Source organism: Penicillium brevicompactum (assembly GCF_028827555.1).
Source record: "Penicillium brevicompactum strain IBT 35665 chromosome Unknown utg000005l_segment0_segment0, whole genome shotgun sequence".
NCBI lineage: Eukaryota > Fungi > Ascomycota > Eurotiomycetes > Eurotiales > Aspergillaceae > Penicillium > Penicillium brevicompactum.
The window spans coordinates 361,943-386,442 of NW_026623208.1; the positions used below are offsets into that span (position 1 = coordinate 361,943).

At 49.7% G+C, this 24,500-nt stretch overlaps 12 protein-coding genes across 12 annotated transcripts; 4 read left to right on the forward strand and 8 right to left on the reverse strand.

Annotated features, from left to right (window-relative positions):
* Positions 1–293: 293 nt before the first annotated feature.
* On the reverse strand, positions 294–2,283 carry N7506_005942 (uncharacterized protein; the record flags this gene model as incomplete). The annotated part of the gene is made up of 2 exons (XM_056955235.1): positions 294–2,168; positions 2,233–2,283. The coding sequence occupies 2 exons, from the start codon at positions 2,281–2,283 to the stop codon at positions 294–296; spliced, it is 1,926 nt and encodes a 641-aa protein (XP_056809569.1).
* Positions 2,284–2,642: 359 nt separating this feature from the next.
* Positions 2,643–4,570, reverse strand: N7506_005943 (uncharacterized protein; the record flags this gene model as incomplete). The annotated part of the gene is made up of 4 exons (XM_056955236.1): positions 2,643–3,125; positions 3,175–4,015; positions 4,111–4,463; positions 4,523–4,570. The coding sequence occupies 4 exons, from the start codon at positions 4,568–4,570 to the stop codon at positions 2,643–2,645; spliced, it is 1,725 nt and encodes a 574-aa protein (XP_056809570.1).
* Positions 4,571–5,407: 837 nt separating this feature from the next.
* Positions 5,408–6,271, forward strand: N7506_005944 (uncharacterized protein; the record flags this gene model as incomplete). The annotated part of the gene is made up of 1 exon (XM_056955237.1): positions 5,408–6,271. One exon carries the CDS (start codon positions 5,408–5,410, stop codon positions 6,269–6,271), a length of 864 nt encoding a protein of 287 aa, XP_056809571.1.
* A 625-nt stretch (positions 6,272–6,896) lies between these two features.
* On the reverse strand, positions 6,897–7,994 carry gprI (putative cAMP receptor (Car4); the record flags this gene model as incomplete). Its single annotated transcript, XM_056955238.1, has 5 exons — positions 6,897–6,917; positions 6,978–7,479; positions 7,531–7,595; positions 7,653–7,854; positions 7,921–7,994. The coding sequence occupies 5 exons, from the start codon at positions 7,992–7,994 to the stop codon at positions 6,897–6,899; spliced, it is 864 nt and encodes a 287-aa protein (XP_056809572.1).
* Positions 7,995–8,997: 1,003 nt separating this feature from the next.
* N7506_005946 (asparagine synthetase B family protein) lies at positions 8,998–11,301 on the reverse strand (the record flags this gene model as incomplete). Its single annotated transcript, XM_056955239.1, has 3 exons — positions 8,998–10,139; positions 10,207–10,462; positions 10,519–11,301. 3 exons carry the CDS (start codon positions 11,299–11,301, stop codon positions 8,998–9,000), a joined length of 2,181 nt encoding a protein of 726 aa, XP_056809573.1.
* A 356-nt stretch (positions 11,302–11,657) lies between these two features.
* Positions 11,658–12,157, reverse strand: N7506_005947 (uncharacterized protein; the record flags this gene model as incomplete). Its single annotated transcript, XM_056955240.1, has 2 exons — positions 11,658–11,737; positions 11,812–12,157. The coding sequence occupies 2 exons, from the start codon at positions 12,155–12,157 to the stop codon at positions 11,658–11,660; spliced, it is 426 nt and encodes a 141-aa protein (XP_056809574.1).
* Positions 12,158–13,466: 1,309 nt separating this feature from the next.
* Positions 13,467–14,293, forward strand: N7506_005948 (glutathione S-transferase; the record flags this gene model as incomplete). The annotated part of the gene is made up of 5 exons (XM_056955241.1): positions 13,467–13,534; positions 13,588–13,741; positions 13,792–13,902; positions 13,954–14,142; positions 14,195–14,293. The coding sequence occupies 5 exons, from the start codon at positions 13,467–13,469 to the stop codon at positions 14,291–14,293; spliced, it is 621 nt and encodes a 206-aa protein (XP_056809575.1).
* Positions 14,294–14,789: 496 nt separating this feature from the next.
* N7506_005949 (uncharacterized protein) lies at positions 14,790–15,623 on the forward strand (the record flags this gene model as incomplete). Its single annotated transcript, XM_056955242.1, has 1 exon — positions 14,790–15,623. One exon carries the CDS (start codon positions 14,790–14,792, stop codon positions 15,621–15,623), a length of 834 nt encoding a protein of 277 aa, XP_056809576.1.
* A 168-nt stretch (positions 15,624–15,791) lies between these two features.
* N7506_005950 (uncharacterized protein) lies at positions 15,792–17,809 on the forward strand (the record flags this gene model as incomplete). The annotated part of the gene is made up of 2 exons (XM_056955243.1): positions 15,792–16,011; positions 16,074–17,809. 2 exons carry the CDS (start codon positions 15,792–15,794, stop codon positions 17,807–17,809), a joined length of 1,956 nt encoding a protein of 651 aa, XP_056809577.1.
* Positions 17,810–17,918: 109 nt separating this feature from the next.
* Positions 17,919–19,376, reverse strand: N7506_005951 (class-II fumarase/aspartase family protein; the record flags this gene model as incomplete). The annotated part of the gene is made up of 3 exons (XM_056955244.1): positions 17,919–18,822; positions 18,871–19,110; positions 19,174–19,376. Coding segments are annotated over 3 exons (1,347 nt in total), but the record flags the coding sequence as incomplete, so codon positions are not given.
* Positions 19,377–20,097: 721 nt separating this feature from the next.
* N7506_005952 (sugar porter family MFS transporter) lies at positions 20,098–21,777 on the reverse strand (the record flags this gene model as incomplete). The annotated part of the gene is made up of 3 exons (XM_056955245.1): positions 20,098–20,277; positions 20,331–20,451; positions 20,507–21,777. The coding sequence occupies 3 exons, from the start codon at positions 21,775–21,777 to the stop codon at positions 20,098–20,100; spliced, it is 1,572 nt and encodes a 523-aa protein (XP_056809579.1).
* A 416-nt stretch (positions 21,778–22,193) lies between these two features.
* On the reverse strand, positions 22,194–23,304 carry N7506_005953 (fungal specific transcription factor domain-containing protein; the record flags this gene model as incomplete). The annotated part of the gene is made up of 2 exons (XM_056955246.1): positions 22,194–23,196; positions 23,243–23,304. The coding sequence occupies 2 exons, from the start codon at positions 23,302–23,304 to the stop codon at positions 22,194–22,196; spliced, it is 1,065 nt and encodes a 354-aa protein (XP_056809580.1).
* Positions 23,305–24,500: the final 1,196 nt, after the last annotated feature.

A 24,500-nucleotide genomic window follows, 5' to 3' on the forward strand; every position in this document is an offset into this window, starting at 1 on the left:
GCGAAAAGCACGAAAGAAAAAGACACCAGAAAAAGAAATGAAGCCGAAACCAGGGCGACGGGACATCAAAGAGACAGATGCCTGAAAAGTAGGTGTAGATACAAATCAAGAAAGGAAATGTTGGTTCATTGAAGCCGCAGAAGATTATAACTGCAGTGAACAGAGGACTGAAAAGGAGAAGAAAATGGTGGAACCAAAGCAGACACCAGAATGATCATAAGGCTGAAGGAAACAAGAAGAAAAAAAGTGTTCATCAAGAGGCATGTGTTAAACGCGAGGCGCAAGTAAGTGGTTTACTTTGACTTGGAGTGATTCTTCGGCTTGGAGAGCATGTTGAGACGACTCATGCTGAGGACACCTCGACTCTTCTGCTTTGCACTTGCAGTGACCGGGGTGCTCACTCGGCTGGCTGAAGGACGAACGGGAGTGTTGGTAGGTCGCTTCTTAACTGGGCTTGGAGTGGCCTTGAGTCTCTTGGCGCTGCGCTCAGCCGAGGGAGTATCCACAGGTAGCACATTCTTGGTCCGTTTGGTGGTGGGAGTATCATTGTCATCAGACTCATCTCGGTGTCTCTTCTTGTTCTTGATTCCATGAGAAATGCCGTGAGTAACTACAGGGAGTTCCGGGAAAGCACCAGGAACTGCCTCATTGTCCGATTTGCGGATTTGACGAATAGACTTGGGAGCTGAAGTGGGAGTAGTAGACTCTGTAACCTTCGAGTTCTTCTCTGGCGTAAGAGTGGGGAGAGTGGGATAGCTCACATCTCCTGCCACAGAAAGGCGCTGAGATGATGGGGCCTTGGAAGGAGAAGGCGAAGCGACAGCGAGTTCATGACGGGATTTGACGCTTGGAGTAAATTCAACGTGCTTCTTAGGCGAAGGAGTTGGCGCAGAGTCGCTAACATCTCCAGCTCCTGCAAAGAGGGAATTGGGATTGAAATCTGGTGCAGCCACGTGTGTTCCGGATGCAATCTTGGCCGGATCACGGGAGAAGAGTGGCTGACGTCGACGAAGAATGGATCTCAGGTTACCAAGAGTGGGCAGCTTGCCCTTCAAGCGGGGATTGAAATCAGTCTGAGGAGTCCGTGGCGACGCAATCGTCTTGGCAGCCGGGGAAAGCTTAAGCGATGGAATCAATGAAGTCTTTGGCGCCTTGACGCTGAGAGAGGAGCGAGCGAGCGATGCACGCGTGGGGGTCATGAGTGAGTTGCGATTGAAAGGGCGAGGACGAGGACCGGCTGGCCGACGAGGAGTCTCGACCTTCTGTGCCTCGACCTTCTGTGTTTCGACCTCGGAGGGTTGAGGACGAGCTGAGGTATCTTCCGCCTGATTGTGCTTGACGCGCTTGGCGGTAGAGGGCGCAGTAGGAGCAGGCAAGCTCGAGCCTTTAGCAGCTGATCGGGATGGGGATGAGTCGTGATTCTCGGGTTCATCAAGCTGAGCCTTAGACTTGGTCCGCTTCAGAGACTTGGTCAAGGGCACGAACCGATCAGCAGTACCGCGGAATGACGAGGCGTGCCCCGCAATGGAATCCATCTTTTTGAATTCGGCCATGTGAATGTCGCTGAAGCGTCCAGCCTGCCCCTTTGGCATGGCAATCTTCCGGTCTCCGTGAGAGTGCCCAGCCTTCTCATCTTCCTGGTCTTGCTTGGATTTCTGCTCAAGCATTTCGGCTTTAATACGAGCAACGTCACCACGGACACTGTCCATGAGCAACTTCGCCTGGTCGCTCAAATCCGTCTCCTGGGACTGGAATTTGAACTCAAATCCCGGTGTTCCAAAGCCACTGGTCGCAGGAGACGGCTTCGACTTGGTCGGTGTGTTGTCAGCCACGCCGTTATTGACTACCTTGCCATCGGCATCCTTTGTGATGGGATTGAAGCCAAGGATAAGGCCCGAGTCCACCTTCTTCGTTGTGCTCTGGTGGGCCTTGCTGGGGTGCATTTCCGCTCGAGACGGACGCGCCATTGCGCTGGTGGGAGTAATCGCGTTGGTAGATGATCGCTTAGCGGACGTGCTGGGGGTTTTGTGCGTGCTGGGGGGTTTGCGCGCAGGTGTTTTGGTCAGAGGAGTTTGGACGCGAGGCAATTCGGAACTTTCGTCGCCCTCAGCAACAGAGGCGAGTTGGGAAGGAGCGACTGACTCGGGTTGCGGAGTACTTTCCTCAACCTGGAAAAAGACGACAAATAAGTTGATGATCTCAGGATGTCAATGACAAGAGTGATTGGCTTACCTCTGGAGATTCTTGGGCGCGACGAATGCGCGCGGACCGACGGATCGCCATGATAGGAACGCAAGGAATGATATCCCGAAAATTGCAAATTGCACAAGAATTGCGTGGGGAAGCAAATCAACCGACAAGAGCGTAAACAAACCGACACGACGTCAGATGACCGGCAATTTGCACTCACCGACTTCCCTCCGAACTCTTGCCCCCTTTCGCAGCTTTTGCACTGTTTGCATGCACCAATACACCGTTCGGCCCTTGCATACATCAAGCTCTTGTTGAAATTACTCCGTATCTGACTTTTAAACTATCTAGTGCTATTCACAGAGACTGTTGAATTATCGAAACCTTGGAATAACTCTCTGCATGAAACCTTGATTGCCTTGACTCTGCACTCATGCCTTCGAACTCATTGCTTACAGTTCTTTGACAACCACCTCAACACTCTTATCCGAAGGAGCACAGATCTCAAAGACTCTCTGATGATGGTCCTCGTCAAGTGCATAGTCCGGACGCTGCCCCGAAAACTGGCGCAGCGTCTCGCCGGTCCTCAAGGTCATTTTCTTAAGAGCCAAAGACTCATGTCTCTGACCAAAGAAGCGCTCTCCAAAGTCTTGTGCTTTGGACCTGGTCAGTACTGAAGCGTTCCATGCATCTCTGCATTCGTCATAATCCTGAGTGTCTGCTGCGTCCATCTCGCACATTGAATCGTCAGAATCATCAGAGTAATTGTCAAATTGCTCTCTGAGGTCTTGCTTTGTTTGTTGATTCAGTTGTCGTCCCACTTGAAATCTTAACTGCCACTCCAGCTCCATTCGCCGAATTCCCAGCTCAACATGGATGAAGAACTGGTTAAGGTTGTGGAATCTTGTTGCCAAAGATTCGATGATTGGATCAGGCTATAGGGACCGATCAGCTAACATACAATCAAGAGTTTCGTCAACTAACCCATGTACCATCCATATTCGGATTGATATCGATATCTAGTGAAATGAGGTTTGGGCACGACTGGTCCAAGAGCTCTATTTCCGCCCGACTGAGAGTTGGTCTTTCTCGGTCGGGATACTCGATGGCGTGCAGGCAAAGGTGTTTCAGATGCGGGTGATGGGCCACGGCTTGTACCGAAGGGACATATCCCTTGGCAGTGAGCCTTTCCAATGTACTGAAGGATGACAAGAATGCGTCAAGCCCTGCATGGGTCATCGCCGTCCGTTTGCAGAACTGCGTGATGGTGAAACTGGTTAGGTTTTGTACACAGCTACCAACACTCTCAAGGAATCGTGGACACTCATATGGACCCAAACTCAGAGATCTCAGTTTATGCCACGGGAATTGCTCACGCCAGAAGGAGACATCATGCCAAAGAACGTAGCCGTTCAAGGAAAGCATTGATCCAGGCACGTCGCTTGTGTTTTCAGGAGAAACAAAATTCAGAAAGTTACTCAAGACGGGCATACCGTCACTGCCAGTGATGCCAGTGCGTTGGTATGGAATGGCCCAGATGCGTAAATCTTCGAGGTTAGGATATGCATGGAACAGCTCACGGAGAATTGTATCATGCCCAACATGTGTTTCAGGATAATGATCTAAATGTGTCACTCTGATATGCAAAGTCCGTACAATCGGCCGTACAATCGTCTCTCGTTTCCTGTATGGTGCGGGCATAAAGCATGTGCGTCTGCGTGGTTCTCTGCCATATTCACGGTTGAGTAGATGAAGCCTTGGCGATTTTCCGTGTTTGCCCAGTGCTATCACAACCTCATTCGACACAGGCCAGTCACCTTCAAAACTAGATATCGTTCTTGTTTAGTCAAGATGACTAGTTTCTGGGCCTAGTGCATGGGGATGGACAGGAACCAAGGGAAATTGAGAGGGTCATCTTACTAGACGTTGCTCAGGTTAGGCATTCCCTCCACCAGACCAGCCAACAGAAAATCAAAAATGGAATAGTCGTTGATCCAGCGTGGGCCCCAATCACTTTCTTCTTTCACGACTATCAATTCCCGCGTACGAGCTCTCAGCTTCTCGCTGCCGCAAAGGCGGTTGAACAAACTAGATTCAACATCCCTGGCTTTCACTGGATCTTCTTCCTCGAAATCGATGGGCAACACATCCCAGTTCTCGCCGGTGGTCCCTGACCTGCGTAGTATGGCAGATCGGTATAACAGCGGTGTAGCCAGATCATTGAACAGCTTGCAAACCTCGCATGCTATTTTGAGCACCTCTGGAGGGGATGCCTGTAAAAATTTGCCTTTTAGAACAATTGACAAGCGATGTGCAAATGCTGGAATCTCACCCGGAAGATAAGGTCCCAAACATACGGTATCTCTTCTGGCATCTTCATGATGCTTGTGCGTTTATTCTTTGATGGTGATCAAGATTTGTGCAGAGTTGTATTTGAGTGAAGTGTAGGGGTTTTGGGAACTTGCCATTTCTAGCCTAGCACATGCACTAACAATCCGAACACAGAAAACTTCGCAAAGCTAGCTCAAACACCCAAACTGGTGCAATAGAAATGAGTGGCTGTTAGTATCAAGTATCCACCATGCTCTCTCAATACGAAACCACTCCATCCTTGTGCCTGATGCGCTTTCGCCTAGACCCAGGCGTTGCCACTCTGATTGCTTGATAGAGTCTGGATACAGCGCAAGAAAAATGGAGGTCTGGCACTTATACTAGCATGCTGCATTCTAAAACTCTTTGTATTCATTTCAGATTGTATGGAAGTTCTGCATGCATTTCGAAGAAAAGACCGTCTCTGACGTCATCAGCATATGAATTGATATTTTGGCACTCACCGAATAGGCGCAAAAGAATCAAAGGATTATTTTCAAACCATCATGGACAAAGCTGAGTTGCTTAGTTGCTGGCTGTGTTATATCGCTCAGGTACCAAAATTTCTGCCTCGACGCCGATCTCACAACTGACGTAGATGCCGAGTGAAATTTCTGGGAACAACTGGGGGCGATGACCACACCACTTGGCGCCAATCTGGAAGGTCATCGACACATTTTTTTTCTGATAGAAAATTAAAACGCCGAGCAACTTGGCGCTGGTAGCTAGAGCCGATGACGTTGCCCCACCATGGTCTGTCGCATTCCTTTAAATCTGATCCTCACTCCACAACACAATACGGTGGATTTTTCATCACAAAGACCGCACCAGGAGACGTGAAATCGACATGGATCAGACATTTAGACCCTCACCAGATGCGCCTGTGGTACGGCTCATGGTCCTTGAGACCGACATGCCTCACCCAGATACCTACTCAGAGCGAGGCTCTTTTGGCCAGATCGTGCATAGGTTCTTTTCCAAAGCCGGAAGTGCCCATCATCCGCCCCTAGGTGTCGAAACAGACCAGGTGTTTGTCGTTTCTGAGCGAGGCGGCCGTGTCCCAACCGTGGACGAGTTCGCTCGCTTTGACGGACTGGTCATCACGGGAAGTGTGTACGATGCACACGCCAACAACCAATGGATCCTAGACCTACTGGAGCTCCTCAAGACCCTCTGGATCCAGCGTCCGGACTTCCACTTCCTGGGTGTTTGCTTCGGCCACCAACTCCTCGCCCGCCTCCTCGGCGGCAATGTCGCACCTGCGCCCAGTCAAGATTGGGAACTCGGCCACTCTCGAATCGACCTCACCCCCACCGGTCAGCGTCTGTTCCGTACGCGAGACAGCCACATCTTCCTGCACCAGATGCACCAGGACCAAGTGACCGCGCCACCCACTGCTGCGTCTGCGGGACCGGAGATGCTCTCTGCGGACACTGAAGTCGCGTGCTGGGGGCGCAGCGAGCACACGCCTGTCCAAGGCCTGTACATCCCGAACCGACTTTTCACATCGCAGGCCCATTTGGCCTTTGATGAGGACATGGTGAAGCGTCAGATCCAAATCCGAGTGGATGGTGGGGGAATCAAAGATCTTGAGCATGCGGATCGAGCGGCTGAAACGGCGCACTTGGAGCACGATGGTGTCGAGGTTGCCAAGGCGATCTTGCGGTTGTTTGTGTTTGATGACGATGACATGGGTTATGAAAGGAGATGATCTGCGGAGTTTGGACTGCACAAGATACCAGAATTGAAATTGGGATATTATAACGACCTGTAATATTGTGAATATCACATACCTTAAAGCTAGACATAGACAACGATGAGCGAAGGATGACTGGTCGCAATGCGCAAAGGAACCACATGCCAAGTCTCGCAGTATATTCGTATCGAAACCCCCAGAGGGTGCTTTTCACTAGGCCTTGCCGTGAGGATCGAGCTCCGCGTGTTTGATTCACAGATCCTGATTTGATGATGGTCCACATGAGGCTTCATTTCAAAGTCCACCAAAACCTGTTGCGGTGTATGAATGGTGGCATTATCTGTTTGGGGATGGAAAGAAAAGGGGAGGAGGTGGTGAAAACGACGAAAAAGCACAGGATCAATAAACATTGGAAGCTGCGGAGGTGCACTCCATATACATGAATGGACCTAAAAGTGCCATGAATGCTCAGGACTGTCAAGCTGTGAAAATGACATTTGCACGACGAGTGATCATTGAAATTACACAGGGCAACAACACACAACAAGTTTACAGCCATGGAGATAGGCACCAACTGCTATCTGGTAAAACGAAGAGGGTATCATTTGAATAAATTGAGCGGAAAAGTCAAGTCTATGTGTTATCTATGGCCATCTCTAGTCTGAATTGCTAGGTCAGCAACTTTCAAAATATTGAACCGAGGCGACGGGGGTGGGCTTACCTGTCTGAGAGCTATCCTCCTTTCCGAAGCTCGCCTCTTCCACCCCTTCATGCCAATTGTGACAAAGATAACACCATTCCAAAATCCCCTCAAGGACCCCAATGTGCTCACAGAGACCAGCAGTGGAAACGTCCCGTGTTTGTGGTGGACGAATTCTGCGATACGGTTGATGGTAGGTGCGATCCAAGTTGTTAGCATCGCAAGGAAGAAAAGTGACGGCATAATAACATATTGCCTTAGTGACACACGCCTTTGCTTCGAAGCTTGGTAGGCTGCCAGCGACCTTTTGAATGCTGACGGAGGCTGAGGCGGTGATATAGATTCAGGGTCGGGAGCAGGCCCTCTCTTGGAATTCGTTTCAACCGTTGTCGTGACGCTGCTGGCCGAGTTCCCGGATGTCAGGACAATATGGTCGTCGTCGGTCAATTTGAACTCGTCGCGGACTCTTGTTATCTCGATGCCGATGAGTATGTATAACATTAAGACAATGACTATGATGAGCCTGTCGTGTTGTTAGGAACGTCGTTGAGCAAGGATGAGAATGTGTACGTACCATACAGGCGCATAGTAGAAAATAATTCGTAGCAGCATCCATTTGCGGGACACAGAGCACCAGATCTTGAGACAACCAAGTCAGTATGCAAGATACTCGATGCCGGGCGATGAAGAACCTACGGTTTCGTCGCCATAGATGGCGCCCTTCTCCTGACCACGGATAAAAAGAAAAACAAAAGCAGGAATAAACGAAAGCGTAGTTATGACTGCCGTATATTTGATCTCGAGCTTACGCAAAGACTGAGTATCGAAATGATGGAAGACAACCAAGTAGGTATCCATGGCCATTGCAAATGTCCAGAGCACATCCGCTACCGGAAACCTAATCTGATCAGCATCTCTAACAGAACTGCATATTTAGACGCAAATCTTTTATGGGTCAACATACATTTGCAAAGCAAAGCCTTGAAATTGACACAAGGATGAAAGATCGCCAGCAGCTGGCCCACTGGTGGATATCATGGTTGCGACGGAATCAAACAGATTATAAAAGGAATTGTAAAAGATTATCCGATGAATAGGACTCCGAAAATGCCGAGAAAGAGCAAAAGCTCCGATTATTGTAAATGAACCTAGAATAGAGAGGACCGAGGAGACTCGCCCTGCGATGGCGATAGCCTTCAGCTCCTCGGGAGAGTGCGACATGGCTTAGACCATAGTGAGAGAGCATGAGAGATCTGGAGAGATGATATTTGAACGAATTTACGATGGAACAATAGAGTTTGCATTATCACGTTGTCTGCGATGAGGATTGTTTGGCCCAAATGACGTGATTGAACAATTTACACATCGAACATCTGCACTGATGCTGCTGAACTGCCAATGTTTTAAAGTATGCATCGTGAAGATCATTTTAGATCCTCAGAGGTTATACCTCAAAATAGCCTTATCTCTGGTCACAATGGTGAAGCTTTCCGTCTGGAAGAGTGTGATACCCTCAGACCCTGCATAAGCAACCAATGGTGATGCGTCTTACAGGGATCAAGCAATTTATGAGCGAAATAACTAAATCTCTTGCGAGCTTCTCCGCGCTCCGTAAAATGTGCCTGGATTGATCTGGGTAACGCTCTTACCGCCGGTGTTCATTGCCAATACCTTGGCCCTGGGGAGTGGTTCGCAGTGGTTCGCAGAATCTAGTGTACCGAAGTTGACCCATCCGGAGACCTGTGGGCCGTCAATTTACTGCCTCAGCCTGTTTTCAATTTAACAATCACTCCATCGGTGTTGAGAATGGTGTGTACGGCTGAGCCCAGAACGTGACTGCTTGCTCCTTTTGAAGGTGCGATAGATCGGGTTCTTCCGCCGGGCCCACACCCTCAAATGCCTCCCAATGCCAATGGATGCCAGGAGGGACAGGCAATCCGGACTCCACACTGCTCCCTAGCCTCTTCGTGGTTAGGTGTCTACATTTTTACCATCGCGCTATGAGATTCGAATCCATTGTGAATGGCTAAACCGACCCTCTCTACACCTCCCAATCATCTTCTTCCGCTTTTGCCACGCCCATACGTTGGCTGAGGGTCACCCAAGCACCACAATAAAGCAAGAATCGGAATGCCCTCGGGTCCGCCGTCTCGCCCCAGGCTGTTTCCATAGCCTTCCGAATCGCCTCCGGATCAACAAAGCCCAGCCCTTCGACGGCTTCTTGTGTCAACAACCCCTTGAACTTGCGGTGCAACGGTCCATCCTGAGCCCATTTAGTTGGCGCAAGGAAAGGGTGCTTCTTCCGTTTGTACAGCTCGTCCGTAATATAAGGACGCACCGCCTGGCGCAGGATCCATTTTTCATTGATTGTCTGCAAAGCTTGACTGGATTTGGTCCATATAGGACCCAATTCACCAGAAGTGCTTGCGTTTTCGGCCGAGTAGCGCAGTTTCACACTGGGTGGTAACCGATTGATGTACTCGGTGAGATGGTGATCGAGAAATGGTGTTCGCGCTTCAACGCTATGTGCCATCTCCGTGCGGTCACCGAGGCATGATAAGAAAACGTTGGCCAGCACGTTCTTGTTCCACATGTACATTGAAGTGTGTAGAGGGTGCCAGAGTGACCGCATCTTATTCTGTACATCACTTGAGTGCGAATTGAGAACCGTCATACGGTGATCGATATTCGCATGTTGACTTTGAAGCCAGGGAGCGAAAAGCGAGGCAGTGGGATGCCATGCCAACAGATTATCACATGTGTCAACTGCTCCCGCTCCCGCGATAGATGGAGGAGCTGGTATCTCGTCCAAGACTGTTCCACCCACCCTTTCCCAGATGCCTTTCATTTCTTGCTGTGCAGATTTGAATAGTTCCTCTCTAAGTTCGCCGTTTAGGGACAATTCGCAACTAGGGAAGGCTCCGTCAGCTTCGCGAAGGAACTCGGCCGGGAAGCATGGGTAACCGGCAAAATGCTCATCGGAGCCTTCACCGGTCAGAACAACCTTGATTCCATGCTCACGTGGGAGAGATGAGAGCGCAAACTTGGCCACAGAGTTGAGGTCATAGTGATGATGCTCGCAGTGAAACACAGCATCCTCAAAGTCTTCAGCCAGTGTGTCTTCCGTGATAATATTCTTGATAGTCTTTACTCCAAGCCACTCCGCTGTGCGCTCGGCAACATCTTCTGTCTGTTAGAGGGATTTTCATGACATAAATGCCAGAAGAATGGCACAGGCGTCAAGACTTACGTGATTCATCATACCCAGATGTCTCCGGAAACGCCACACTAAAGCAGGTGACGCGGGCAGTCTCTTCGTTTCCAATCTTAACCTTCTCTTTACGTGAAAGTTCAGTGACTATGCCAGCAATAGCAGAAGAGTCGATGCCACCAGAGAGGTAAACGCCAATCGGAACGTCAGCACGCAGACGTAGACGGATGGATTCGACCAGCCTCTCACGAACACCAGTCACCATCTCGTCAATGGAGCGAGTTTCGGGTTTGGTCTGTAACAGGACAATCAGCTGTTGGCGCTCGCTTCCTGAATTTCCCATCAACCAACCTTGTCTTCATATTCAGCATCCCAATACTTGACTTGCTGCACACCCCCTTGCTCTGTGATATCAAGATAGTGTCCAGGCAGAACCTTTCGAACGCCCCGGAACAGCGTTCGGTCGTCAAGCATCCAGCCAGCGTCGGAAATTGCGCGCACATCCCAGCGAGGGCTCCAGCCCATAGGCAAGAAAGCCTTGGCCTCAGAAGCAACAAGCAGTGTCGACCCGAGGCGAGTATACACCAACGGCTTGATGCCATAGCGGTCGCGTCCGGCAATCACGCGCCGAGAATTTTGACGGCTGTCATAAATTACAAATGCGAACTCACCCCGAAGATGAGTGAAGAATTCCGGGGCGTCGTAGATCTTGTAAAGCGCCAACACAAGCTCGCTGTCGCTATCGCTCTGGAAAACGTATCCGTGCACCGTTTCACACTCTCGGCGTATGGAATCATAGTCGTAAATCTCGCCATTTACGATGGCATGTATTTGGTTGTCGCTACTATGGAGTGGCTGCCGCCCCGCCGAGGACAGGTCGTTGATGGAAAGTCGACAGTGAGCCAGTCCTACTTCCTCGTTGTCGCTGATCCATACGTCCGAGTCATCGGGGCCACGGTGGGCGATAATCTCAACCGAAGTCTTGAGTTGCGTCGCAAGTCTCTTTGCCGTGCCGCCAATCTGACAGGTCAAATTGGGGTTTCCGTCGGAAGGGGCTCTTCTATCCTCGGCACAGCCATCATGGCAGTTGGTGATTACCGGCGCAAGCGAAATACGAGCAGAAATTCCGCACATTATGAATTCACCAATCTCGGAAAATTGAAAGACAATTGAAAGTAGACTTGGAAGGCAATTTATTCATTACAAATAAGGGGATTTTCACGGGGTAACTAAAGCACCGGGGTTTTCCGCCCCCCATTTTGAGTAGTTAGGGGCCGGTGCCTCAGGTCACTGTATGTAGCCTACTTGTGCTCTGGAATAAAAGAAAAATTTCTCCTTCTTTCTATTAAATGAATCCATGTGGTTTCCAAATTTTGCTCTTCGTAGATTCAACAATCACCTGGCACGAGGCATTATGGTATTATATGATTGGGTTATTAAGTCATGAGAATATCAGATGCACAAGGCCACACATCGCACACGAGATGGATCTAGAGGGCCGCGCCTGCCAGCAGCAGGGCTCCAGAGGCCAGCATTGCATTGTAGCCGGGAAGAGATGAACTGGCCGCGCCTATAGATTTGACAGTCAGTATCTCCTTCAAGACAGATATATAAGATCTCAGCGAGGACTCGAGATCAACTTACTCTTCTTAGAGCACTGCTTGTAAAGTTCAGTGAATCGGGTGGTGAAACCCTCAAGCTTTGAAGAAGCATCTGAAAGTTCACTGGAGTCGCAGCCATTTGTAATGCAGTCGCTCAGGTCGGAGGCATCATCTTGGATATTCTCATAAGTATCCTTGACGCCGCATAGACAATCCATACTGGCTGAATCGGGACTTCCACACTTGGACTTGAGACCAACGGTGTTGTAGTAGTCGTTCAGGCAGGTCTTGATGCACTGGGGGACATCGCCAACCACATCGTTCCAAGAGTTGAGGTCGGCGACCGCCACAGAAGCCAGGCCGAAGAGAACGAGAGAGGAAATCCGCATGGTGAAGATTGTTGTGGTGGTTGTGGTTTGATATATAAAGGTTGTAGCTGTGCAAGTTGCGATGTGCCGTGTGTTCTCTAGAAGAAAATAGAGAAAGGCAAGTAGGCGCAGAGGCTCTTTATCTAGAGGACCCTGAAATTGAGATTCATGATCGCTTAGAGGACCCTTTCAGCTCAATGAAACAATGCGATTCGAGTGGCCGCAAGACCTAGCTAAAATCGGAAGTGCCAAGGGCGATGATAGCGGGTGAAGTGTTGTGATCCAGTCAAATACGAGACGGGGTGGATAATACGAGGGACGGCTTGGTCTAGCGCAGGGTCTCATAGTCGTTAACGAGCAGGAGACCAGTAGCCATAGCCCAGAAAGGGGCTCATCACGATGATTTTGCGGCCCCAAAATATCCACCCAATCAACTGAAGTTCCGATGCAACAGACAATGTAAAAAAAATGTGTGGTTTCCTCGGGGCACTGTTGATCGCAATTTTCGCCCCACTGAGGCTCGTACAGAGCCTCCTCTTGAAGATCATTGACACGAAGAAATTTGGTGGGGTTCACGTGGGGGACTGAGCCGAGATGTCAAAAGAAACTGACACACCGCGATTGTTTGACCTTGAGCTGAAATCGGCCAACACAAGGGAAAAGCCCAAACAACATCCGGAGTTTCACAACTGAAAGAAGTTGCTTTCCAGTATAGGCGAGTCATTCAAAGACAAGAAAAACGGGCAATAATGTGAGTGGGCGAATGCCACTGCCATTTTGATTGGGCCATCTTTTTGCACACTGCAAATAGAGAGAAATGGAAGGCGCTTGCGTGTTGAGATTTGTGTTAACTTGCCGAGAGGTGCATGCCAAAGAATGAGCTTCATGCACGATTGATGCTGGATTTTGGCTCCCAGTGGTAATCTGATGGAAATTCCGACCGAAATCGTAAAAGACCCTCCATGCTACCTTCAAACAGGTTGGCAAGATACCCCACGTAGTGTCACTGACGGGAGAGGTTGCGGTAACCAACGCAGTGAATTGGATCGAATGCCGTGACCAAGAAATACAATCCTCTGTGCAAGTCCAATGCAAGGGGGAAGAGAAGAACATCAACTGGCCGACGAGCGAGCGCTGCAGGATGCAGTTGAATAATGACGTGATGTTGACCCAAGCCTGAAAGCCCAGGCCCAGACTTCTTCACCCCGCACTATCGGTTTATAAAAACAGCACCCTTTGCAATTAACCAGAGCAAGAATCTGAAGACGTGAATAACTTCTCGATTTTTATTTGACAATCTACAAGAATCAATCTCGTGTTACCCCGTAAGATGACATCCCCACCCACTATCTATCACTATCTCGATATCGGCCGACTGGGGCGTGGTGAGGTAGTCAAGTAAGTGATCTCAAGGATGGATTCATCTACCTGGGAAGGCTAAGCCTGGATAGTCTATTCTTGAAGGACACGGGAATCGACTTCAAGGATGTCCGCTACCCCTATGACAACACTTGGCCGGATACCAGCAAGAAGCTCCGTCAGAGTGGACTTACAAGAACTGGACAGCTTCCAGCGCTGGAATATGGTGGCTCGGTGATAACTCAGGTATGCCCTGGTGTGTTTTCGTACATAATCATCTCCTAATAGAAGAGCAGCACATTCCAATCCTGCGCTACCTTTCCCGCGAGCTTGGTGCTTATGATGGCACCACCAATTGGGAGAAATACTTGGTTGATGCGGTGTCCGATATCTACGTGGACTGGAGGGTATTTGATCGGCTTATCCTTCCAAACACATGGTACTAATGCATACCGCAGTCCCAATGGGTGGCGATCTTGAAGGGAGTGACCGAGGCCTATAGGAACTATGTGCCTACCTACTACGATCTTCTTGCCCAGTATTACTCTGATGTCGATGGACCATATCTACTTGGTGACAAGATCACTTATGCCGACTTCGCAGTGTACCAATCTATTGACAATGACAAAAGAACGGGCACTCTCCCGGTGAGTGTCACTTCTACAGTCCAAACAAAGTCCAAACTAATCAAAGCCTCAGGAAACCCTTTCTCCAGCACTTACCAGGCTTGTGGGGGCTATTGAAACACGGCCAAACATTTCCACATACATTGAGGAGACCCGAGACCGAAAGGCGTAAATTGCCAAGATACATGTCTGTCGAAGTTTGAGTCCCATTGAACCTGGACGTGGCATGCCAGAGGTTGATCTGTAGCATCTGGAGCAACCAGGTGTGCAAATAGCTTTTAGCAACATATATTTATGCAATTCCTTTCGATGGGTTTACTATGTGCCGGCCTCTTGCATAATCATGCGGTGAAAAGTGCCACAGAACTAGATGGTGGTGAAAGGAATGCTATTTTTGATATGGGCTATCAGACCACAATCAGCCATATAAGATGTGTGCAAAATCCTGAGAGTCCATTTGGCAATATGGGTGATACATTCCTGTCTTGAGCCCTGGAGAGTTTTCAGAAGCGTTTGTTTTGGTTGATGTGACGCGCCCTGAAATCCAAGGCAGCAAATCGTTGCACACAAACATTTGGACTACGCCCACGCACCTCTTTCACTTCCTACCACGCACCTCTGACCTCCTTCCACACAATCACCGGCTTAAGCCGTGGAAATAATCCATCATGACTTTCCCTCCATCTCGTATCATTGAGCCTGAGGGTATCCACACCCATACCGTCATCCTGTTGCACGGACGGGGAAGCAATGGTCACGACTTCGCCGACGAATTCCTCGCAGCCCACACCAGCGAGTGCCAGACCCTGATCGAAAGTCTTCCAAACGTGAGATGGGTCCTCCCAACTTCCCGACTTCGACACAGCACTGTGTTCGACGAAGAGATGCGCACCTGGTTTGACGCCTCCTCTCTGGATGACATTCAACAAGACCAAGAGCTGCAGGTCCAAGGTCTCAAGGAATCCGTCTGTTACGTCCTCAGCATCCTTGACGAAGAACTTGAATTGCTTGACGGGTGCTGCGACCGCGTGTTTCTCGGAGGCATCAGCCAAGGCATGGCGACAGCCTTGTGGGCTTTGCTATGCGCCCCCGGACGTATCGATGCGCCACTCGCTGGGCTACTCGTTTTCTGTGGATGGCTCCCATTCGCCCACCAGGCTGAGGCTATGATGAAGCAGCTTGATCCCCAGCTCGATACCCTTCAGCGCAAGCGCCTCCTCTCCGAATTCTTCCGCAATGTCATTTCCGACCCCGCGCTCACACCACCACACCCTACCGACAACTTGTCTGTCCTCAGTACCCCGGTGTTTTTGAGCCATGGAATTGACGACCCCTACGTCTCTGTGAACCTAGGTCGACAGGCAGCCCGTGTTCTGGAGGGAATTGACATCGAGGTCGAGGGCCACGAGTTCATGGGCGCAGACGCAGATGGACATTGGGTCAAGGAGCCTACCGGATTTGATCAAATCCTCCGATTCATTCAGCGTCACTGCCTGCAGTAGAATGTCGGCACTCAGAGAGAAAGGCGGAGGTGGACCTTTGTTTTTTAAACATCATTGATAGCCTTATCTTTCAGGCAAATACACTCCGCAGTCAAGCTTCCATTGGGTCACTACTCCGTACCTCGGCTTTGTTCCCGTAACACCTTCCCAGTCTCACGCCATGAGAGAATGAGTATTAACAATAGGAAACGAAGTAACTTGGATCTACCCCATCTTTCAGGAGCAAAACGCGGGAGGAAGACGACCTCCTGCTCCCAATGCCATGCGAGGAAACAGAAATGCGACAGAGAGTCACCATGCTCCCGATGTATTCAACGCGGAGTCCCCGATTTATGCCGCTGGCCTGAAAAAGAAACAGTTATGCTTGCCCAGGAATCAGTGCCTACAGGTACGTCAGATTTTGTCAATACAAGCCCCACCCCGTGAACCAAGACTAACACCCCTGGATAGCGGACACCCAAGGTACAGAGCTGGGACAACTCTACATTGCCAGAGGAGCACCAAGCTTTTTCGGAAACTCTTATTTTGGCCACCAAGTGGCAGCCCGGATGATCCAGGAATCCGCTCCAGATCTCCCCCCTATGAGTCTACTCTCCAGCAAGGACTCGTTGCAATCATTTCGGAATGACTCTGGCCCATTTTCTCAAGTATGGGATCTTTTGGGTCTCCTACCACGAAATAAAGTCACGGTCGATCGGTTGATCGAGCGATTCCTGACTGAAATCAACTGGGCGATCGACACAGTCCACCCGAAGACCTTCAGATCACAATTTGCAGAGTTTTGGGCACGGAAATTTGGGTTTGACGAGATCGCGGGCGTGGATCTCCGTTGGCTTGCTCTGTTGTTTATCATACTGGCATATAGCGTGCTGCTGGATAGCTCGTCCACCACTTCGCCAGAGAAGCGGAAAGAGAGCGAAGAGGCTTCGCTTCGCTTTTACTGGGCAGCCAGAAGAGCGATTGTCATATCGCCCTCTTTCCATGGAGAGAGCTTGGATCTTGTCCGAGCAGGATTGATGGTCACGCGCTATCTGTTGTATACCAGACAGGCCGCAGAGAGCTGGCTCACAATTAGCTTCGCTATGCGAATGGCCCAGGCCCAAGGCATGCACATCGACGGAGAAAAGTGGGGACTGTCGAGAAAGGCGACGGAGACGAGAAGGCGTCTCTGGAGCAATCTTTACTTGCTCGACAAGACAATTGCTCTTGCGCTCGGCAGACCCTATGCGATATCAGACCACATGTGTCTCATCAAAGCACCTGAGAACGTATGGTTGGATGGGCTGACTGATGAACAGTCTGACCTCGAGAAAGTTCATCCTTTGAGCCATCCCACAATGAGCACGGTCACACTTCTCGGAAGTGGGTTAGCCAAGATCGCAGGTGAAATCCAAGACCGCTGTTTTGGCTTGTATCCTGCATCATACGATGTGGTTATTGAGATGGACAACAAGTTGGTCGCATGGAAACAGCAGCTTCCGTCATATTTCTCCGTGGAGAATCCCGATCTTTCGATAGACGAACTACATGAATTTTTGCCCTGGCACCGCCTTTATCTACACTCGGCTTTTCATTTCGCGAGAATCACACTCCATCGGCCCTATCTCCTGCGCGAATCTATAACCAATCGCTTCAGCCTGAGCCATGAAGCTTGTATCTCATCTGCGTCTGCAGACCTCAAAGTTCGACTGAAGTCTCTGAATTACGGAACGGCGGAAAACATGCGGTGGACTTTGGGTACACACAATATGTTCAACAGTGCCTTCATTCTAGGTATCATTGCAGTGCGGCGCCCTCATTCCCCACAAACTGCAGCAATCCTGAATGATCTTGAGGAATATTGCGAAAGACTACGAAAGGATGTCTGGTTGAACGAGTTTGGGCTTGCTGAAGTCAAGGTGGTAGAGCTCTGTATCATACGCACGGCGAGATTTGCCCAGACTGCCGACCAGCCGGGAGAACAAGCCCCCATGAACTCCCCAGAGGTCGTGCCGGACTTCGTGACACAGGAGCGCGAAAGACATCCGCTGATGCCAACACCTATCAACCTTGATTCCGACGTGCTCGGAGCCTCGCCAGACATGATCTGGCCAGCCGTCTGGGAAGACCAGAACTTCGCATTCCCACAGGCTGCAGACCTTGAAACATGGGAACAGATGATCTCTGAAATCGCTTACCACACCTAACATATGGAACGATCGAAGGCCAAGCATCGTTTACTTTCAATTGATGGTACATGTGGCTTTATCTTGGATATCTATTTACACTTCTATTGATTGCTCAAGTCGACTAACCTGCACGGTTCACCATCTCGTCGACCATCAGTTTGCTCGCACCCATGTATTTCAATGGGTCGCAGAAGGCAGCCAGCTGCTCCCGCGTCGCGATTCCAGCCAAGGAAGGCACCTTCTCAAGGACTTCCAGCAGTGTCTTGTTTTGCTCGATGGCTGATTTGCAGGCTTCATACACCAGATCATGAGCTCCCTGTCGTCCCAGCTGTGGCGCCAGCCCCATCATAACAGCTTCGCCCACGATCAATCCCTTGGTGGAGTGCAGATTGCGTTCCATCGAGTCGACCTTGACCACTAAGCCTCCAAGTGCGAAATTTGTCTGGTGCAGGGCACCAACTGCAGTCACGAAAGCTTCAGGAATAGCTACCCATTCCAAATGCCATGGCCCAGATGCGCGTTCAAAGTCCGTTACCATCGCATCCAGCCCCAGTGACGCGTTGGCGCGAAGCATCTTCGATGCAGCCAGAATGACCTCACTGGAGATCGGATTGCGCTTTTGTGGCATAGTGGAAGACGCGCCTCTATGGGGAACAAATGGCTCTGAGACCTCATCGAACTCGTTGGAGGACATGATCATTACGTCCAAAGCAATTTTGCCCAATGTGCCACCTACAAGCGCCAGGAAATTCAGAATCTCCGCAATGTTGTCCCGCGCAACATGCCAGGTGATATCCGGGTTCTTCAACCCTAGTTCTGCTGCAAGGTGCTCGCGCACTCGGAGACCGGTATCGTCCTCGCCCAGCGAGGCCAGTGTGCCCGCCGCACCTCCGAACTGCACAAGAAGACACCGCTGCTCGATCTCCTCGATGCGCTCAAGATGCCGGAGGACGCTAGAAAGGTATACGGCACATTTGTATCCGAAAGTGCAAGGGAGGGCGTGCTGCAAATGAGTTCGACCTGCCATCGGGCTAATACATTGTCAGTCGTTGCTGTAACTCTATGGAACCAGCACTCACGTGTCACGATGCCTTGTCGCAAGATCCTTGAGAACGCCCTTCAGTGTCTCAAGTTCTCTTTTCACCAGAGCAACTCCCCGCTTGATCTGAAGCATGGATGCATCATCTTGAATATCTTGTGTTGTTGCTCCCCAGTGAACATACTTTGCCATTTCGTCCGGTGTGCTTTCAACCAATTGCCGGACCAATGGAAGAACAGGGTACCCGACAATGTCTGTTTCAATTGCAAGACGCTCGTAGCTACACATTGTCATTATCTATTAGCTTCCTTTCCATAGAAGAAGAGAGCTGAGCTGAACCTACTCGATCTTCAAGCTTGCAAAAGCATCGGTGATTGCTTTGCCTGCCTCGGCAGGGATGACACCGACCGCTGCTTCAGCACGCGCCAAAGCAGCTTCAACCTCAATCAGCGACTGCACATATGCCTCGTCGGTAAAGACATTGCGAATTTCCTGTGTTCCGAACAAGTTGCGGAAAATGCGGGAGTCAAGGGCGGAGACAGCCATTATGAGCGGATTGTTTGTTATTGATGTGGAATGGTCAACGGAGCGATTAGCCCAAAAGGAATTGTCTTTAAATAAATAATGACAATTTCTTGTTCACTTTCACGAGAAGTTGGGCATGACCTCAGGTGGGACGGTTATCTGCTTCGGAATAGGATCTTATCCCGAGTGTGGGGCCCGGCCTTAGTCCGAGGCATTCGAACCGGTTCACGCGGTGTACTTGGGACCAGCCACGGAAAATAGACACATAGGCCGGTAGAGGGTTATGCCCATTAGCAGGTAATGGTCACAAAGTTCGTGTGAGTCTTACTGTTGAAATGGGAAAAAAACTCAAAAATCATTGGGAATGAAAAACCCCAACGGGGCATCCTATCGACCGCCGATGCACAGCCAGCCGCCTTAAAACGTCCTCTTTTTTGAAACATACTTTGATATCTCTTTTTTATGTCTTTCAAGGGTATGCTAAGGTTTTTCTTGAATTAGATTCCCTATTCCACAGCCTAATTCACATAATCAGTACGGGAAATGGCTAATATAGTTCCAACATTGGAAAGTTCTCAAATTGTTGGTGGACACTCGAAACCTAGGTATGGCCTACAAAAAACCGGAGAACTTGGAAACACGGCAAAGATATTGCCTCATTTATAGAAGGCCATAAAAGTCAACATTGGAGCCTCAAATACATTCTGGAATTTCATCAAACACGCCGAGATGTTGTCTCCTATCATCTGCTCTGGGACCTCGTGGAATATTCTTCATGCTCAACGTCGCCCTTCTCCCTAGTTTCTTGGGGAATCTCAGGCATGGCTTCAATGGGTCGGTTATTTGCGAATCGAACAGTTGCCCATACCGATGGGCTCTCGCGGAAAATAAGATCAATCTCTTCAAGTGAACGGCCCATAGTCTTGTACTTGTCAGTCGAGAGGCCCTGGTCGGCACGCAATTAGAATGGCTCACCTCAGGATACAAAAAGTAGACAGTGATAGGGACGAGTGCTCCAATGCAGGTATAAACAATGTAGTACTTGTAGCCAATTGTATCGATAGCCACCGGAGTGATCATGGTCACCACAAAATTCCTTCGGAAAAGATTAGAACAACTTCTTAAAGATTTTAGATGATCGAAACACGTACCAGAGCCAGTGATTCGCAGTCGAAATACTCGACATGGCAACTCGGAGACGAATGGGTGCCACCTCGGTACAATAAAGGAAGTTGGCACCGAGGAAGCCGATCGGAATGAAGAAATTGAAAAGGAAGATAAAAAGGACGCTCACAATTTGAGCTGCATAGTTGGAGTGAGGGAAAGACGTCGCAACTGCCAGGCCCAGCATACAGCTCGCCATTCCACCTCCACTGACCATCAAGGCGATCCGACGGCCAAATCGGTCAATGGTGAAGAATGACACAAAGCATGATAAGAATTTCCATGTAAGCGTACCACCGGAGAGGATACGAGCGGTCCCAGCATCCATTCCTAGACCTGACTCAAAGATCACCGAAGAATACACCGAGATCAAATTGCCACCGGACATCTGCTGGAAGAATTGAAGCAAGATGCAGATGGAAAACCGGTAAAGCAAACGGTCATCTCCCATTTTGAGGAGATCCTTCAGCGACGCAGCGCTTTGTGCCGTCTCCTCCAGAGAGCTCTCGATGCCAGCAATTTCCCCCGATATGGCAGATACATCCTTGGGAAGATCTCGCAAGGACGCCAGTACGTTTCGAGCTTCCTCCACACGGTGCTGGCGTACGAGCCATCGAGGAGATTCGGGGAGGTATACGATCGACACAAGAAGAAGAATGGCGAAGATGATGGGAATGGCGATCGGAGCCCGCCAGGTAACGGGTCCCGTTTTGAACTGATAGAAACCAAAGTTGATCCATGCTTGCAGCATATAGCCAAACGCGATGAAAAGACCATCCAGCACAATATGCTTGCCTCGATTCTTCGAGCTGGAGCACTCACTTTGCCAGGTTGGGACAGTGCCACTCAGCATGCCAATTCCTGCTCCAAGTATAGTACGACCCACGATCATCTGTGCCAGCTGGTAAGAGGAAGCTTCCAGTACTTGGCCGATCAGAGCAAGAAGTCCACCCAAAAAGATCACAGGACGTCGACCATATCTGTCTGCGGTGAATGAGCAGGATAGACAACCGGGCAAGGCGCCTAGAGTGAATGTCGCTATCACGACACCTTGAACTGTGGCATTGTGGCTAGCGTCAACACCATCAGTGTTGACAGTGTCGATGGCTGGAAAGTGTTTGACCCAGTCGGAGAGGGAGACGAGGCTTCCGAGCCCTGACTGGTTATATCCGAAAAGTGTGTATGCCGGGCCAACAACCATCAGAATCTGAGCGAGAGACAATGCTTCTCCTTTCAGATTCCAGAACCTCCCAGTCATCTTGGATCGAAGCACGTGGGAGGGCAGGAGAAGGTATGCGAATGTGTGACGGACAAAGTTTCAGGTGTAAGAGAAAATTGACTGATGCATCAAAACCTGGGGCCCCGGATTAAAGACATTAAATACCAGGTTTTGACAGCCTTGGCTTGCAGGATCTGGGGTCATGCAATGCATCGGGTCGGAATAGAAAGTCTGGAGAAGGGTCGATCTCGGCATAGGGCTAGGAGGCTCGGAATAAGGCTCTTATCCCGAAGGTGTGGGGCCTGGCCCCGGAGCCTGACTCGTATGTGCAGTGCAATGTTCACGGATCCACGTAGCACTTATGGTATTGACAGCCCTTGGCTATGGAATCGGGAATGTGATTTGATAGAAATAAACGGGTGTCTTTTCCCAATTTACTTAGGCCTCGCAACCAATTAGAGGGATTGGCCTTCGCTGTCTAGGGATCCACCAAAATCCATAAAACCCATGAATGGGCTCGAAGGGTTGCCCATCCAATCAAAAGCATTCATATAGTTCAAAGCGTCCAGCGCATTGCCACCCCAGTATTGTTCATCGAGAGTGTCGTTAGTAGTAGGAGCACCATCGTTCACCACTGAGTCGGGACCTAGGAAGCTTTGCGACACCATAGGCAATGACGAGAGTAATGTTTCCAAGGTCTCGGTTATTTCGCGCAGAGATTGGCGGTAGAAATTCCCCGTTGCTTGATTGACCAAAGAACTCTGGGCGTCTGATTTCAATAAAGAGACCCCCTTCGAGATCACCCCCATACTGGTATCAAGCGATGGGAGCCAATCTGGCTTAGATATGGTGTATTTGAGATGTGAATAAATGTGGACGAGTGAAGACTGAAATACTGTAGCGGGCCCGATCAGGCTCAAATTTCGAAGCCATCTGGGAACTTGTAATGCTTCGATCAGTGACAAGATAGTAGTGCTGGAATCGAGACATGCCCTAAGACATATTCCAAAGTCTGCCGTTGTGTCATCAAAAGAGAGGCCAGGGCGATGTATGAAATTCATAGTTATGCTTGACATGAGCTGGAGCCATATAGTTGCGTTTTCGTAAGGTTGAACGGAAATGTCGACTGAGTGCTGAAAGTTTGTGCTCCCGATATCGAGATTGATGCCACTCGTTTTGAGATTTTGAATCCAGACGCGGAGGTCGCGATCTAGTTCAGTGATTTTTCGTGCGCCATCACGACGTTGGGTGGTTGTATAGAGAAGATCGAGAACCCTTGAAAGTTTCCTGCCGAGACTTACGTATTGTAGGAACACAAATATGCCCGTTCGTTCCCCGGGCAAGGGGTGGGAGAGCTCGCTGGCCTCCAGGTCATGAAGATGACAATCAATGGGCAAGTCATTGTCAACATCGACGTCGTTGATAAGCGGAGGTATTCCATGTAGAATCGAAGTTAATCTGGGATATTAGCAGGGAATCCTTCTTGTGGTCAAGATACGCGTACCTATCAAGTACGTAGACCGACCACCACAAGCGCTTTCGAAGCTCAATTTCCCCGACGCCCATTTTGAAACGTCTTGCGTGTCTATGTAGCCCCAGAGATTGAGCAAGCCTTACCATGATTCCATTGAGGTATGTCAGTGTCAGACAGTGGCCGCTCAATTGGCTGAAAAGCGCGAAAAGCGATAAAGCCTGCAAGCTTCGGAGGCTTCCCTGGCTGACAACCTTATCAATCAAGCCGTGGGCCACAGTAAGTCTTTCGAGGCACCCCGAAGTCTGCTCTGGAGATTGCGCTAAATGGGTGGCGAAAGATTCATGTATGTTCAATGCCATGAGCAGTATCAACGCAGTGGAGTAGTCAACAGTGGCCTGGTCATATTGGCGATGCAAACTGTTCACGAGACTCCGTATATCTGCCCTTAACTGCGTTTTGACAAGAACCGGGCAGAACGGTTCCCATTTTTGCATGAAGAGATCTACCTGTTGGTAATAATGTTCAGCTGAATGAGGAAGACATGTCCTGATCATATCATGATCATTAAAACAGACAGTGCCGGGAGAATAGTCTGAAACAGAGGGAGATTCGGCCAAGAACAGTCGATAGCAACTCTCTGGGAATACACCTGAGAGGTTCAAGACCTTCTGGCATTCTTGCTCGACCGTCAAAACGAAGTGGACGCCAGTCGTTGAGCCCGCAAAGCGACCCACACCCTTTCCATCATGTACCAAGCGACCCATATGTTTGATAACATAAGTGGGGTCATCAGTTATAGTTCTTTTCTGCGCCGGTCTAAAATGGTCGACCGAAGTCGTGGTTGTTTCTGGCTCGGGTTGAAGCCTGGCTTTTTGTTGGCGTGATAACTCCTGCTGAAGATTTGCACTTCGATCTTGTTCAGCTTTCAATTTTTGTTGACATCTTGTCAACTCGGCCTGAAGCAGCTCTAGTCGTTGCTCATCTGAGGTAAACCTACGGGCAAGTTAATTATTGCTCAAAGAGCTAAATTTCCAAGTGACCACTGACCCTCGCACTTTAGTTTGCCGCCGCAATGTGGCAGAAACCTCACATACCAATCCGGTTTTCTCGCAGGCCCGACACTGGACGTAGATGTTATTATTGGAGCTGATATAAAGACGGTGATGATAATTCGTACCGAGGGGAAGGCCCCGTCACATTTGATTTTCTTTCTGTTTATGTCAATACTATGAGCCACTGACTTTCAGCATAAAGACAAAGAAGAGCTCTTACCTTCTACAGCGATCAC